Here is a 16,628-nt window from a genome sequence, read left to right on the forward strand (position 1 = left end):
TTATGAGTGAAAGCGTTGGCTTTTATCTTTTTTCTTTTTTGGCTTTTATCTTTTTTGGCTTACTTTGCTTAGCATAATCCCTCCCTTCCAGTCCATCCTGATGTCACAGACAGCAAAATTTCATCTATTTTTTTTTAATACCTGAGGAGTACTTTCTAAACTTTTTTTTAAAAAAGTATTTTAGAATCAACTTCTTCCATACTCCAAATTTCTTTTCTTAGTGAAAATATTTTAATAAAGTGTGATTCTTATATATTCCATTTTTTACATTTGCTGTGGGTCCTTTTATTTAGATACCCACAATTTAGAAGAAATATACATTGTCTTACCCACAATTATCCTGAATTTATGCAGATTAAATTTCAGGAATTTCAGGCAAATCTTTCTTTTTGCACTTAATTACGCTCTGCAAAATAAAATGAGCAATTTTTACTTTTTTTAACAGTGTGAGAAAAAAAAAGAAAGATTCTATTAAGGGGAACTTAGTCTAAATTCTTGTTATAATTTTGCTTTTATGTAAGTTTTTTTTATATATCTATTTCATTTTGGGACCCCTGAACTCTGAATAAAGACCAAAAATTTCATCTTTCTTACCAAGATCCTTTCCTTCTCCTCCTATTTCAAACTCTGTGCTTAGCCAAATAGAACTAGTTCAGATCCTTTAACTAGCCTTTTTATTGCTTCCCAGCCTGTGGACAAACTGTTCCCTCAGCTTGGGACTCTGTACCTTCCTTCTTCCACCTGCCACCTTGCTTCTGCTGCAGTCTGTCTCCCTTGCACCTTGGTACTCTTATCCAATCTTCAGATCTAGGATTCCCCAGGTACTCTTTCTCATTGCTCAGTTTTGAAGCCTTCACAGATCCTTCTAGTGCTCTTCCTAGTCCGTCTTGTATCTCTCTCATGGGGTCTGCTTGCTTATGTACATGTCTTTCTGGAATATAAATTCCTTAAAAACACAAAGTTGGCCTTATTCTCAACTATAATTTTGGCACCTAGAACCGTGCTAGCAAAGAGTAGACATAAATATTTGTCGAATGCATGAATGCATAAAAAAAAGTCACATGATGATCATATGATACCCACAATTTAAAAGAAATATACATTGGGGAAATTAATGGGAAATAAAATATACTGTATATATAATCTGAAGAATAACAAACCCCTCATGCATGGGAATTAATACAATTATAGATGCTAATAAGACATAAAAGCAAGAACAACCATCAAGAATCTGTTCAATAACTTACAAATGAAAGGTTTCCCTTTGTTTATTGAAAATATTATTTTCCCCTGAAGTTTCTGCACAGGAGTAGGCACCAGAAAACTTAGAGTTCCAAATGGGCATCAAGGGTCACCATGGGAACCACAGGGAACAATATTTGTGTCCCAGACTTCTGGAACAGAATGGCTGAAAGAATGTGAGCCAGAACAGGGGAATTTTGGAACCTACGAGGATGCCTGAATGGGGTTACTGGCCTTGATCATACTCTAGAGTTTCATGATCACAGGCTGTCAGAAATGAAAGCTGATGTTAACTTACACCCAGTGGATTTGTCTTCAGTTGATAAAAGAGCTTCTCTGTGAGTATATGTTTTGCTTATGTTGTTAGCTAGGAGAAAATTGAGTAATAGTACCTAGATCCAAACAGGTGTAATAATTTGAGGTTTATTAAAATCAGATTTTGGAAATAATTTTAGTATAGGCTTTAACATTTATAATGCATATTTGTAAAGTGTGGCATCACGGCATGACTCTCTTATTTAATTTTACTATTATTCCTATGAGTTAGAAATTGTGATAATCCCTATTTAATAGTAGAGGAAGCAGTCTGAGATAATGCATTCAGCAGTCTGAGATAATGCTTTCAGAGTGATATCTGAACCCCAAGCTTCTGAGTATATATCCAGTATTTCCCCCCACTACTCCAGGCTACAAAGGAATGGTTTATGTATCCAAGTGATTCACGTAAGTCCATCTCTTAACCTTTTATTATTTATTTATGCATTCTCCATATATTTATTGAGCATCTGTTTTGTGGCAGTTTCCTCATCTGCAAAGGTGAATAATAATAGAATCTACTTCATAGGCAACTGATAAAGAACTGAGATACAAATGGCTGCACTTGATTTTCAATAAACTATTATCACTTAGTTTCTTGAAAGAAATATATGTATAGTCTATAGAAGAGATATTTATTAAATGTGCATGGGGGTAGTGAACACTGGCAATTTGAGGCTCACATTGTGGTTCACTGATGCTATTTCTCAGCAGGATGATGCTGATGGGAGCAGTGTGGTACTTGAGGTAGTGTTGAGGGGTGAGGGATGGTGTGAGGAATACTGCTTACATATATAGAATATATATATTTTGCGTGGAAGAATGGGTGCAGGCAAGAGGAGGGTTTCCATTGTTTCTTATTTCATAGTTACACTGAAAATAAAATTTTTAGAAAGTTTGGCGGCCTCCCCGGTGGCGCAGCAGGTTGAGCGTGGCGCTGTGACGCTGTCCGCAATCTCTGCAGCGCGGGTTCGATTCCCGGCTGGCCAGGGAGGGTCCTACATGGTGCAGCAGACCTCTCCTGTCGCACCTGCTGCTCCCCTCAGCAGTGCTCTTGGTCTGCCTGCCTGTTCTGCTCCCCACTCTATCTCTGGTGAATCCTCTCACTGTCCCGCACCTCTGGCCTGTACCCCAGCTATAGTATAAATAAAAAATAAATCTGAAAAAAAAAAAAGTAATGAATTAAAAAAAAAAAAGAAAAGGGCCTCCCCTGGTGGCGCAGCAGTTGAATGCTGGGCTGCGAGGCTGCCTGCAGCCTCTGCAGCGCCAGTTGGTTCCCCCCACTGCCAGCGAGGGTCCCCCCCCAAAAAAAAAAAAAAAGAAAAAGAAAAAGAAAAAAGAAAACAAAGTTTGAAGTGTGTATTCTATATTTTCATTTACCTGCATAAATAATTTATTATCATGACTTAGGCAAATGTCCAAATATATTCTAGTGAGTGATTGCTGATAATATATAAACAACACATAAAGCTCATAGCTGTCATGGCTTTGCTTATCCTGAACAAGTTCTTTCTTGCCTAAGAGAGAATATTTTCCATTTTTGCCAGTTATATGATAAACCTCAGTTCTTTCATGTTTTTCATTGCTTTTACTCCATCTGAATCACTTTTTTTTCTGATCTTAAAACTGGTCACACCGGACCATCACCCCCGGCCTGCATTTAGTTCTGGGACACACTATGAGAAATGCAGACAAATTGGAGAAGAGGGTAACTGAGCAGTGAGAGTGCTTGACACCATGCAATATAAGGAAAAGTTGAAGAAAATACAGTTTTATTTATTTTTTAATTAATTTATTTATTTGTACAAGCACTGGGTACAGTCAGAAGTGCAGGAGGGTGAGAGAATTCACCAGAGCCAGAGTGGGAAGCAGAACAGGCAGACTGACGAAGTACACTGCTGAGGGGAGCAGGGGGCATGGCAGGAGAGGTCTGTGCTCTATGTGGGACCTGGGGAGCGAACCGGCACTGCAGAGGCTGTGGGCAGCTTCGCAGTCCAGCATTCAACCGCTGCGCCACCAAGGGAGGCCCAGAAAATACAGTTTTAATATGGGGAAATCTAATAGAAAGTAGTTGTGCAAGGGAAGTGCGGTTACATTTTTGAAGAGTTGTCATGTATGAGAGTGATTAAAGTTGTTCAAACAACCTCAAGGAACAGAATTAGAACCAGAGGCTGTGACATACACTGGTGTTGCCTCCAGTAGGGAGTTTTCTTTCTTTATTTTTTTTAAAGATATATTTATTTATGAATGCAAGAATTGGGGTACAGACCAGAGGTGTGGGGGTGAGAAGATTCACCAGAGACAGAGGGGAGCAGAACAGGCAGACTGATAATACACTGCTGAGGAGAGCGAGGGGAGACAGGAGAGGCATGTTGTGCCGTGTGGGTAGCTCTCTGGCCAGCCGGGGATCGGAACTTGTGTTGCAGAGGCTGCAGAAAGCTTCACAGTGCTGTTTTGAACCCCTTGTGCCACCAGGGAGGCGCCAGTAGGGAGTTTTCTAGTTCTAGAAGCTCCAGCTTTGGTGGGCTTTGGACTGCCTCTCAGAGAGTTTAAGATGGAATTCAAGCAGTGGTTGCAGAATTAAAGTGCTTTGTCAAGCTTCAGACATTTTTATCCGTAACTGCTAAACTTCTATGAAACAATACCTTCTTTTTTCTGTAGTTGAGTAACATAATTCTCTTAGTATTTACTTTATTGTTGGTTACAGTAAAAATCAATCTGGGCCTCTCTGGTGGTGCAGAGTGTTGAGTGCAGTGCTTTGAAGCTGTCCGTAGCCTCTGGAGCGGGTTTGATTCCCGGCAGGCCAGAGAGATTCCCACATGGCGTGGCAGACCTCTCCTGTCTCCCCCGCTGCTCCCCTCAGCAGTGTATTTCACTAGTCTGCCTGTTCTGTTCCCTACTCTGACTCTGGTGAATCCTCTCACCCTCCCACGCCTCTGGCCTGTACCCCAGCTCTCATAGAAAAATAAATCTTTTTTTTAAAAAAAGTCAATCCTTACATTTATGTTAAGTTGGGTGACTGGAAAAGTTTTTTTCCCATTATCTTCCTCCATTGACTGCAAAAGTATGCCTTTATTATGAAACTACAACCAATAGGAACTTTGACCTCATGGTGATTGGAGAATAAAGTGTATTATGATCTCATGAGAACCTTGACATGTATGTGTGCTGCATAGTCATCACTTTGTTCACAGTATTTCTTACAGAATTTTCTATATTCTTTATATTATGCAGATTTTGTTTTTTTCCGAGATTTGATTATACTGGTAATTACTTTCCTTTCATGAAAGAATTAAAAAATTACTTGAGTCCTATCAGTATCAAAAATTTCACTGTAACTTTCATATTGTAAATTTGTTAAAGGAAGCAAATTTTTTTTCATTGAATTCTTTAAGTATTTCCATTTGTTTAGATCATAAATCACTCATCACCAAAATGTCTAAGTAGAAAAATTATATGATAGATTTTTGTAAATTCATTTTAGAAAATAACAAGATGATGTTTAAATCTGCCTTCTCTGAAATTGTAGATATAGCCTTTTTTATTAGACAATTTACCTTGTGAAATTAGAAGTTTAGGTATTGAATGAGTAGACATTTTCTAATGTAATGTTTAAAATATAACTCTTGAAAAAAATTGTTAGGAAATTTGTTAAGCAAATTTAAATTCTATACATACTTTAAGTCAGCTGATTTGGAAACAGATCAACATCACTGAAATAATTTAGTCATTTAAGCAAAGTGGTAAGGTTAGTGAGACATTCATGTTGTTTTTCCATCTTTACCAATTAGAATGTTTTCCATAAAATAATTTGAATTGGTTCACTTGATTGATTGTTGACACTAGGATTTGGGGAATAAATATCAGGCAAACTTCAACTAATTGTGTGAGTGTGGACACCTTTGAGATACTTAGTCATTAGAACTTAATGGTCAAGCCCTGGGGCCTCTAAAACCCGGAGCATCTGGAGTGGCACTCTCTCTGCAACTCAACTTTTCACAACTATTACAACCTAAAAAGTTCTTTTGATAGATTTTTTCTTCGTGAAGATTAGGGGGCAATAGGAGTGCTCTTTAGTGATTCTTTCAGTTTTAAATTTATGCAGTTCTAAAGAAATAAACATATATAGTTCTACTCTTAAAACCTTAAGATTTAGGTGTTAAATTTTACTTTTTTTTTTTAAAAAAGATTTATTTATTTATACAGGAACTGGGGTACAGGTCAGACATGTGGGAGGGTGAGAGGATAAACTAGAGACAGAGTGGGGAACAGAACAGGCAAGAGTGATTGAAATACACTGCTGAGGGGAACAGCAGGCGAGGTCTGCCGCACCGTGTGGGTATCTCCCTGGCTGGCTGCACTCGAACCCGCGCTGCAGAGGCTGCGGACAGCTTCACAGCACTGTGCTCAACTGTCTGCGCCACCAGGGAGGCTGTAAATTTTACTTTTAACTATGTTACAAAGATTTTTTGCTTAGAATTATAGAGATGTCCTGAATTTTCCCCCTGAATACTGAGGCAGCATCCGTTTATTATTTTCTGTGCTTATTAAGCTGTTTTAGCCAGCCACGAAGGCTAACGGACTAAGACCAATAAGTTGATCTTTTCTGGGGGCCTCTGAGTGCTCTAGCAAAGTCACTGGGTTCTTCATTGGTGCGCCCCCTTTCTCCCCAGAGGTAAACAAGCGGCTACGAATCCAGAGGTCGGCGCAAAATCCCTTTCTGTTTCTGGAGAAGCCTCTCAGCGCATGCTCTGCCGAGGATGGGCTCGTAGCGCCATTTTCGTACCCCAGGGGCTGTCCTCTGTTAGGGGCGTCCACGGGACAGTCAGCATTAAAGTTGTTCCAAGTGTATGCGAATCCTCACAGAAACAAGTCAAGGCCTCCTTTGCGAGGAACCTCGCCCAGCAGCGCTTCAGCAGAGACTACGTACAGCAAATCTTTAATGTAATTTCTCCCCTTGAACACTGACCGCCTCTTCCTCATCCCTCCCCGGCCCGCCAGTTCTCTCCACGCGCGCCCCTGCCTGGCCCTGCGCTCCCCACCCCCACCCCGACCCCGGGATGCGGGCGATGTAAAAGTTGGGCATTTGTGATGGTTTTGCACCACCGTGGCAGGCCCAGTGCGAGGACGCGGGGGACCGGATGGGAACCTTCCCCCGCGATGAGAACAAAGCACAAGTTATATCAGAGGCCAAACTGTGCAGAGGAAACCAGCGCGCGCTCTTCTGTGCTGGGAGGTGGCGCCTCTTTTGAAATGACATATTTTATAAAATAAACCCTGCAGCTGTCGGGATGGGGGCTGGTTGCAATGCAGGGATAGGGGCTGGTTGCAAAGTAGGGATGGGGGAGCTGGTTGCAAGACTTGCAAGAGCTAAGGCGCGGCTCGGAGACGCTCTGGAGCCCGCGCGCGCGCGCCCGAGCGCGTGTGTGTCTAAGCAAGAGTTTCCAAAACGTGGGTGAGTGGGGCTGGAGAGAAAGAGAATGAGCGAGACAGACAGAGAAGAAACTGGAACGGGGCACAACTGTGGATGCTGAGATGTTAGGGGCTTCGGTGCATCCTCGCCTGCGGCCGGGCCAGCGCGCCCTCCGGGACACCCACTCGCCAGGCCACAGTTTCATTCATAAGTTTTGGTCCCGAGGCCCCGCCCGGCAGCTCCGGGCCCAGGGCCGGGCTTCCTGTGCAGCAATTGGTGGACCTCAACAAAGCCCTAGCAACCGGCTCCTGGAGACCCGCCCGGCGCCGGGTAACTGGGGCGCAGGACTGGGGCGCAGCGAGGAGCCGGGCTGTCCCTTTAAGGGATGGCCTCAGAGCCGTGAAAGTGGAGGGGCCCGGGGGAGGGCGGGGTGGAAGGTCTGGGGGCGGACCCAGGGGGTGGAGGAGGAAGAGTTGCTGCTGAAAGGAGGTGGCAAAGGCGGAGCCGGAGCAGCTGCTGCCAGCCCGCGGGCGCCGGAGTCCAGCCCGCTGCCGCACGAGTAGCCACGGGCGCGATCGGGGCCAGCGTCTCCTCCTCCATGATCACTTTGGGGGCCGGGGGAAGACTTTGCCCGGCCGTGAGAGCTGGTCTGCGTTTCCCAGGCGCAGCGGCGGCGGAGCAGCAGCAGCAGCCGGGTCCGAGCCGGAGCGGCCACAGCCCGGGGCGTGCGCGCCCCGCGCGGAGCGGCTCGGGTTCCCTGCGGAATGTCCCCGGGGCGCCCGGCGCGCTGACCCCCCAGCCGCCTCCGCCTCCCGCGCCTGCTGCCTCTCTCGGGCGGGCGCGGTGTTCGGGACTGTGAGCGCCCCGGCTCTCGGGCAGTGGGGCAGCCCCCGGGGGCGGGGGACCTCAGCTGGCCACGATCTAGCCCTCCCCGGTGCGTATCTCGCTTAAGATGGCAGCGGAGTCAGGGGAACTAATCGGGGCTTGCGAGTTCATAAAAGGTGAGGAGCAACCGCCCCGCATCCTCCAGCCCGCCCTGGCCCCCAACTCTTCACTACTCTCCCCTGCGCCCCAGCCACGGGCCCCCCTGGCCTCTCCTGCGCCCTGCAGCCGCGGCGCGCGCTCGCGTCCCCTCTCGGTGCTCTCCGGTCCCCGAGGACCCCCGCTTCCGGCCTCTGTCTTTCTGGCGTCCCTAGTTCCCTCTGCAGCTGTCTCGGATGGCCTCCCTGCCCGGTGAGGGGACCAGGCCGGCTTCTGCCCGCGTCCTGCACGCCGCAGCTCCTGGGTTTGCAGCTCTGGGTGATCCTTTTCGGTCGCCTTTATCCCTTTAGAGCTAGTCTCGATTTTCGGGGCACCCCCCAGCCACACCCCCTTGTCTCTCCTTTCTTGCTTTCCTTGAAGTCGCCGAAGCTGCAGGGAGAAGCTCGCGTCTCTGTTCCCCTTCCGCAGTTGCTGAGGTCTGGAGATTTTCGAACCAAACTTGCATCTCCAGTTCTGCGGGAATCCCCAGCGCCTATCACTCCCGCTGGCTTGAAATGAGGGAGTTTGGGGAGCCGAGACCCTCTCCCCTTAGGCTAAGTCCCACAGGCAGAGCCTCTTCTAGCTTGTCTGTTGTGTTTTTGGGCCCCTTTATGGGAGGGATCTTGGGTGACTTTCTGGGAGAGATCAGGTATCTGCAAGAGTCCCACGTGTTAATGGGGTGTTTAAATAATGGGTAGCAGTTGTTAATTTCCTGTGTTATCACTAGCCCCCACCTCCAGTTTCCCTGCTTCTCATGTTTTCTCCCGTCTTTTAAATTTGTCTTTCAGATCGTTTATATTTTGCTACTTTAAGGAATAGACCAAAAAGCACAGTACATACCCACTATTTCTCCATCGATGAGGAGCTGGTCTATGAAAAGTAAGTTTGCATTTTTTTCTTCTCAACCGTTTAGCTTGTTGGCTCTTTGGTGAGGGAACATTGTGCATCTTTATGGCAGTTTTAGTCACTTTTTCCCCAGTGGTGCATGTAACAACTTTTTTTTTTTTTTTTAAAGTATCAGGTCTTCAGAGGAGAGGTGCAGGGGAAATTAACATAATTTGAACCTGTCAACACTCCAGTCCTTTTCAAAGTCTTTGTTAGGGCTTCCTGCCACAATTAAATGCGACTGTAGTTTCTGAACACTCCCCAGAGTAGCACCAGGGAGACGCACTCTGTCCTTGCCAGACTCTGCAATTGGTCTGTGAATCAGTGGCTGAGTGTTTATGGAGCACCCATGGAGCAGAGGGCAGTGGTGTGTGGTGTTTTACAGGTGCTTCAGCTTTACAATTCACGGGGTTGCTGCTGTAGCTCAGGATGCTTTTGTTTATGCAGCTTGCTTTCAGAAAATGGAACACATTCGCTGCAAGGCACTCTATCTAAATTCTACCTGTAAGTAAAGTTTTGCCTATATGACAAATTATTGATGGAGTTAACAAGCTTCACAGTATTACTTTCTTTGTCTTTGAGGAAGTGGTGTAGGAGTGCTGATGTATATTTGGTTACTTTGCTTCTAAGGGATTAGGATTTAAGAATGTAAGGTGAGGGCCTCCCTGGTGACGCAAGGGGTTAAGCACTGCACTATGAAGCAATCCACAGCCTCTGCAGTTTGATCCCCAGCCCGCAGACCTCTCCTGTCTTGCCCACTGCTCCCTTCAGCAGCGTATTTCAGTCAGTCTGCCTGTTCTGCTCCCCACCCTGTCTCTGGTGAATCCTCTCACCCCCCTGCATCTCTGGCCTGTACCCCAGTTTTTGTATGCATAAATAAATAAATCTTTAAAAAAATAAAAAAATACTTTCTAAAAAAAAAAGAATGTGGGCCTCCCTGGTGGCACAGTGGTTGAGGGCTGGGTTGTGAAGCTGCCCGCAGTCTCTGCAGCGCCAGTTCCATCCCCCGGCCGCTGGGTGAGGGTCCCACATGGCGCACAGACCTCTCCTACCGCCCGCTGCTCCCCTCAGGAGTGTACTTCCTCAGTCTGCCTGTTCTGCTCTCTGCTCTGTCTCTGGTGAATTCTCTCACCCTCCTGTGCTTCTGACTATACCCAGTGCTTGTGTAAATAAATAAATAAATCTTTAAAAAAAAAAAAGAATGTAAGGTGAGAGTAGGGATCTGTTTTTTGGTGAATGGCCATTGATCTACTGTACATTTAAGTATAGTAAAAATTTAATTAAAGAGAGGGAAAGCAGGAGACAATAAAGAATAAGAAGGCTAAATTGGCTTGATCATGTCCTTTTATTAGAAGAGCTGTTGTTTCAGAAGAGTCTAATATAGTCTAGCTTAAACATTTAATTTGACTTTCTTGTTGTCTAAACCAAGCGTGCAATTAAATGAACATAGTTAAATGAATCATATATAGTTAAATGAATCATACTCACGCTGGTAAGCTTCCTAGGACATGTCCAGTTAAAGGGATTTTTGGCATTTTTGCCTAAGGATTTGTGGGTACCACCAGACATTCAAAGAGTGAGAGCGTTTCAGCCTTCAAGAGCATGTACTTTATTTGAGAGAAAACAACCTTTAGTTGTCACTTCATTTTAGGGATTTTGGACACTGATTTCCACGGGACATTTCTCTTAGTGGTGCCTGGAGCGGGATGCTTCTTGGATGACTTGAAGTGCAGGTGGCAATGAAAGAGCTCTTTGCTGCAGCTCCTGAATGCCAGGAGTTGCTGAGGCAATGAAGTCTAAATCCCTGGTGTCGGATTACAGCATGGCTCCTAGACCAAATAGAGTTAGCGCTCTCCGACCCGGTGTACCTGGATGATGTCACTGCCAGTGGTGTTTATTGAGTGTTCACTCTGTGCTTGGGAATGTGCATTGTAGTGGCGTTCTTTTTGTGAGTTTAGGATTGGCGGGTCTCTTGTGAGTCTGCGGATAGGGACCTTGCAGCTTCCATTATATTCAATTCTGCAGTGACTAACACGCCCGTGGTTGTTAACATGGTATTGAACAAGCTCCAGTCATTGAAGTCCGAGTTGCTTCTCTTGGGATTGCTAGTCAGCAGAATTAAGACAAAACTATATTTAGCCAACTAGAAGCTCAATGGCTTTTTGATTCAAATATTGATGTATGAGGGCTTTTTGTGTTTAGTTTTAATATTGGTATTTTAGAACAAATCACATTCGTCTTATGGTTATTCTACTGTATTTATGGTGTTTTGTAAAGAAAGACTTGTCAGAGAGACCATACAGTTTATGTTGTGAGTTCTGATGTCATTTGAAACTATGAGGTGGACTGCAGTCTGGGCAGAACATGTACTTCTTTTTGTTTGGACTTGCACACCTAACCTGCTACAGCAGTGGCTGTGGTCCTGATCACCTGCGTCTCCATCTTTTTTATCCTAACATGTTGTGCAGGGCTGGATGATGCAGAGGATGCAATGGTGGTGAGTGTACTTACTGTCTTCAAAGAGCTCCAAAAGTGTAGAGAGACTGATCAGACTGCAATCAGAGGCATAGAAGAGATACACATAACCTCTGTGGGAGAAGGAGTCATTGGGGCCTAGGAGCACAGCTGGTCAAGAGATTCAGAAAAGGCTTCATGGAGGAGTTAAGACTGGCTTGAAGGATGGACGGTTTTATTAGGCAGAGATGTGAGAAGAGAGATTTCGGAAGTACAAACAACAGGATTGAGAGGGAGGCTCCAGACTGTGTTCCCAGAACATTAAGTCCTCAGATTTGCCTGGTGTATACATAGGTCACATGGGGATTTGGAGTATTAAGCTGGGTGCCAGGATGAGGATTCATAGTTTCCTTGGTATGCCATGGATTCCTTTAAGGGTTTTGGGGCAAGTTGGGGTAGGACTGGGTCTGTGTTCATTGTAAATAATGGCAAACATTTGCTGAACCTTTGAATGCATGCCAGATACTGTTATGGGTGCTTCACAAGTATTAATTCATTTTATTTTCACAACAGTACTGTGAGTCAGGTGCTATTATCATCTTCCGTGTGCATATGATGAGAGTTTAGAGAAGTTAGGTTAACTTGCCCAAGGTCACACAAGTAAACCGGAGCAGAGCTGGGATTTAAAACCAAGCCCTGTGGTTCTAGAGTACACTGTTTCCTTTCAAACAATTAACATAATAGCATCACTTAAGGTGTATTAGAGAGGAGGTCTGAAACCCATTTAGAAAAATTCTGGAATGTTCAGGGGGAAGAAACACTGGTGGCACTGGTGGGGAAAGGAAAGGAATTGAATTCACATGGCTTGGCAAGAGATCAGGTGGGTGAGTTGGTGATTTGCTGAGTTAAAAAAGGAGTCAACGTAGGTTACCAGGAACCTCCTGGAGTCCTTAACTTAAATATGAAGTAGGGCAGAGAATTGACATTTTGGGGGAGATCAGGTGTTCCAATTGTGATCAGGTGGAATTTACAGACTTGAAAGGATAGTCCCTCATGTTCTCATCTAAGTTTGAAGTCCTTAATTGTCCTTAATTTGGGCGTTTCCTCCAAAGAGATGATAAAGCTGCGAGAAGGTGAGATTTTGGGAGAGAGAGAGGTGATGCTGGTCTGTATTTCACAGGCAGGGCCAAGATGAAAGGAATAAGGGAAGGAGGTGGAAATAAGCAGCAGAGAGGTCAACAAACAGGAAGGCGATGAGAGAAAGTGAAAGGAAAGGAAGCCGTGGAATCCATCTTGTTAGATCCACTGTGTGGGCTTGTGGAGCCCTGGATGGACCTTCAGGTCCTCACCTGGGCTGTAATAGGGAGGATGATTTGTGGTGAGAAAAGTCTTGACCTTCATGTTATAATGTCCAAATTTCTCAGGAAAGGTTTGTATTTATGCACATGATCACACAGGGCCTTGACCAGCCCTGTAACAGCGTATTGATTTGTTAAGTGTAGGAACAAAACACTGCCTTTCTGACCACGTGATCACCTGAGAAATGCACCTATTATTTTTGAATCAGGAAGTAGACTTTAAATATTAGGCTGCTGGTACTCTGAATACAGCTGTGTTTTGTGTAGATGTTTATTTAGTAATAAAAGATGCTAGTGCTGAGTGAAATGGCAGCCTTCTGAGAAGCCTGTGGAGAAAATTTAACAAAGTTGCTTTCTGAGGTAAGGCCATTAGATATGAAAGTCTGAATTTTCTGTTTGATTTTTAAACAGAACTTATCTCACTGATATAAAGGCCTGAGCAGTTTTAGTCAAATGCAGCTGATAAGAACATACTTATGTCCCTGGTTATGACTTCTTAGATCAGAATTAAAATAAGAATATAGGCTAACACACCCTGGGATGAAAATAACCCCATGTAGGGTAAGGAAAAATGTCAGGCTTTTCTGCCCTCCTGCCATCAGGATAGATGATGGATCCTTGTGGTCCCGAATGCATGCCTGATGGCGGGCACCTGGAGTAGGGTGTGGGCATAGGTAGATGGGATTCATCTGGGCTGAGATGGGGCTTTTAAGGGCTGTGTCATGAGGACGCCAGCAGAAGCCACTAAGGACTCTGACTCCTCCTTTACCCGGTCTGCTGGATCAGAAAACCTGCTCAGTGGCCATTCCTGCCTCTACACCTCATGAAAAGGGAGTCCTTCAAAAATTATCTGTATTTGAGTAAGCTACCAATAATGCACAGCTCTCTAGAAAGGCTGATTCTTTGCTTGGTTTTAGATTCCAAGTAATGACTTTTTGTAGCTTGGCTCAAAAGTTAGCAAAATCAAACCTTTGTGTGCTCCTCTTAAGGATGATGGTGGGTGCAAGGTTGGCACAGAAAGTCATTTTGCTGGGTAGAATAGTGTAGAGGGTCTTCATTTTTAGTCCTCTTTATTTTCATTTCTTCTCTTCTTGCATTTGCAAAGGAAAGGTATTGAAAAATGCAGGACTGAATATTAAACACTTTCTGAAGGCTGGACGGATTTTACTAAATGTTTTAGCCTGAGAAGAATGAGCAGCCTCTAATGAGGACTAATTAGCCAAATTAAAGATTTAAATAATTTAAAATATTCAATTTTTGCCTAAATTTTATGAAAGCAGCCTGATATTTATGCAATGAGGAATTTTTGGATAATTATTTATAGAAGAATATTTCTTTTATGTAGTCTATAGCACAAAGTTGAGTCAAATTGTGAACTTTAAGGCATTTTTGAGAGAAATACAGAAAAACTTGATTTGCCTGCAAGTATTGGTGGGAATGGAATATTTAGGTTAAGTAGATGTGAGAAGAGCCTATTTGGTTATTCAATTTTATTTCAGATTGAGTATGTAGCACGTGGAAAGGTGAATGTGATTTAAGCACAGGCACACACATGCATATATAAAATCTTCTAGAAACTGAGGGTCATTGGGTATTTAGGCTCTCAAAAGTGGCTATGATATAGACAGAAGAGGTGATATGGTTGAATACAGAGACAGATTTCAACATGGGAGTAAAAATAAAATCATAACAGCAGCTAACAATAGTCGTTCCCTGTCACTGAGTGTTCTGCATGCTTTACACATATTATTAGTTCAATGAATTTTCAGAAGAACCCTAGGAGTTAGGTGCTGTTATTATCTCCACTTTACAGATGAGTGAAATGAGGCTAAGAGGGGGTTAAGGAGAGCCAGGTGTCATTGAACTGGTGAGTCCCTGGGACATGGTAGAGACCACAGGCAGTTGACCCTGGAGTCCATGCTGTTATCATTCCAGCCAGTTCCCATTTGTCCTGATCCCAAGACTTGAAGAGAAGATGCAGAACAGCTCTTTCGTGCGCTTGACCTTTTAAATTGGGTGATGATGACTTTGGTGAGAAATGTGCTGTGGGCAGTGTGTGCACAAACTTTATGTTCAGGCTGTATCAAGGAATGGGTGGTGGCAGTAAGAAATTTTTTCTACAATTCCACTTTTGTCTGTCCAATTTTGCTTTTTTTCCTTTCAGTGGATTGCTAAACACACACACACACACACACACAAACACACACAGAAAGAAAGAGAGAGAGGAAATCAAATTAGTCAATTATACAGTATAATAGGATGGGTGAAAACAAAAGAAGTACAGTTTTTATGAACTTACAAAACTGCTTTTGCAGGTGGTCTGGTGAAATGTTCTTGCTGCTTAGCTGGTATAACTTAAGTTGTAATGGTTTCTGCTTGGAATTCTCCTGAAAACCTACAAAACTATTTAGCTTTAATAAGATGAGAGATTTATACTTTCTTCCCCCTTTCTCCTATCCTAATCTTGCAAAAATGACCTCATATTGTCCAAGGCCACTTGTTTTTAATCCTCTTGTTTTGAACACATGAGTTTTAGGCTTGTTCATATGTGAGTGTGTGCTTTCACCTCTTAAACATTCACTGTGGGTAGTTGGTCTCTAATTTTCGTGATGACAAATTGTTATTTAGTACTTGCAGTTTGCTTCAGATAACTGGGTGAAAACACAACATTTAATTGAGGTGGTAAGGCAGTCAGGGAGAGGGATCCAATGGGCTGCCGGGGAGTCCCATAGGGAACTGTCTGCCATCCAAGTTCTTTCCAAGCCAGGTCACCACAGGGCGGCTTCATTATTTTGTTTGAAGTAGATTGCTAAGACATCAGATGTTCTCATCTGCAAGTTCATAAACACATTCCAAAGCTGGTAGTAAATGACTTTTACTTAGCCACAGCTCAGTACATCTTTGTGCTTTATAAAAAGAAGACAAAGAAAAACGATGACATGTTTTTATGTGAAGTGATAGAGCGTAACTTGAAAATTGTATAGAAGTAACTAGAAGGGATTGATTTTGGTGCAGAGCACTGTGCTAATGCTTTGGGGACACACAAATCATAAAGAAGGACATGGGAACAAATATAGTGCAGGGCAATAAATGACAAAAGCTGCACATATATGTGCAAGGAATCCAAGAGAGGTCGAGGTTGCTATTGCCAGGGTGATAAAGGCTTCGCAGAACGAAGTTTATCCTGGCTTTTGAGGGGTGTGTAAGAGCATAGAGTACATTTTATGATTGCTGCCAGGACAAGTACTACCTGTTTTTACAGTGCCTGGCACAGAGATGATGCTCAAGAAATTTTAAGTTGTACGACTAAGAAGGAAGGAAGGAGAGAGAGATTTTAGTGTTTGGAAATAGCAAGATTCTGTTAGGTGAGGCATAATACTTGAATGTGTTGTGGTCACAGACTGGACATGTAGTTGGGGACTGGATTATGAAAAGCCTTTAGGATTTCAGTTCTGCTGGTTTATGAATGCTGGGGAGATTTCTTAGGGCTCTGCTTAGGACTAGTACCCTGTGACTGGGAGCTTGGAAGGCCTAGGTAGGATTGGGTTAGGGTTGTAACAAGGGCAACAGAAAGGCCAGAACAGGGAGAGGCTCATAAGGATGGATTGACTATATTTGGTCAAATCAGATGAGGGTGGGGAGGAGAAATTGAAGGAAAATTCAAAGTTTCTGCCTTGGGTTACCTTAAAGTATATTAAGGTAGTTTTGTTTTGTTTTATTTAGGGGATGAAGAGCAAAAGAATAGGGGGATCTACAATGAAAATAAAAAAGGAATCTAACTTTTGTGAACTTTAGGCAGAAAATAGACTGTCTGTACTGGATATCAAGATACTTATTGTTTAAAGTCTGGAGAGGGAAGCAGAACAGCTTATCCCAAGTTCTTTTTGGCGCACTGACTTGAGTTGGGCTTTTAAAAACACTTCAGTGTAGATATCCTTGTT

General features: G+C 43.7%; 1 protein-coding gene across 3 annotated transcripts in view; it reads left to right on the top strand.

Moving 5' to 3' along the window:
* Positions 1-7,922: 7,922 nt before the first annotated feature.
* Positions 7,923-16,628, top strand: part of CDC14A (cell division cycle 14A) — a gene marked incomplete at both ends in the record, with an annotated part of 137,184 nt that continues 128,478 nt past the window's right edge. For all 3 annotated transcript variants that reach the window (XM_084241615.1, XM_084241616.1, XM_084241617.1), the window contains 2 exons: positions 7,923-7,971; positions 8,779-8,869. In XM_084241615.1, the coding sequence (XP_084097741.1) occupies positions 7,923-7,971; positions 8,779-8,869 (140 nt within the window). The remainder of the gene's footprint in view (positions 7,972-8,778; positions 8,870-16,628) is intronic.

This window comes from Talpa europaea, assembly GCF_964194135.1.
Source record: "Talpa europaea genome assembly, chromosome: 9".
Classification (NCBI taxonomy): domain Eukaryota; kingdom Metazoa; phylum Chordata; class Mammalia; order Eulipotyphla; family Talpidae; genus Talpa; species Talpa europaea.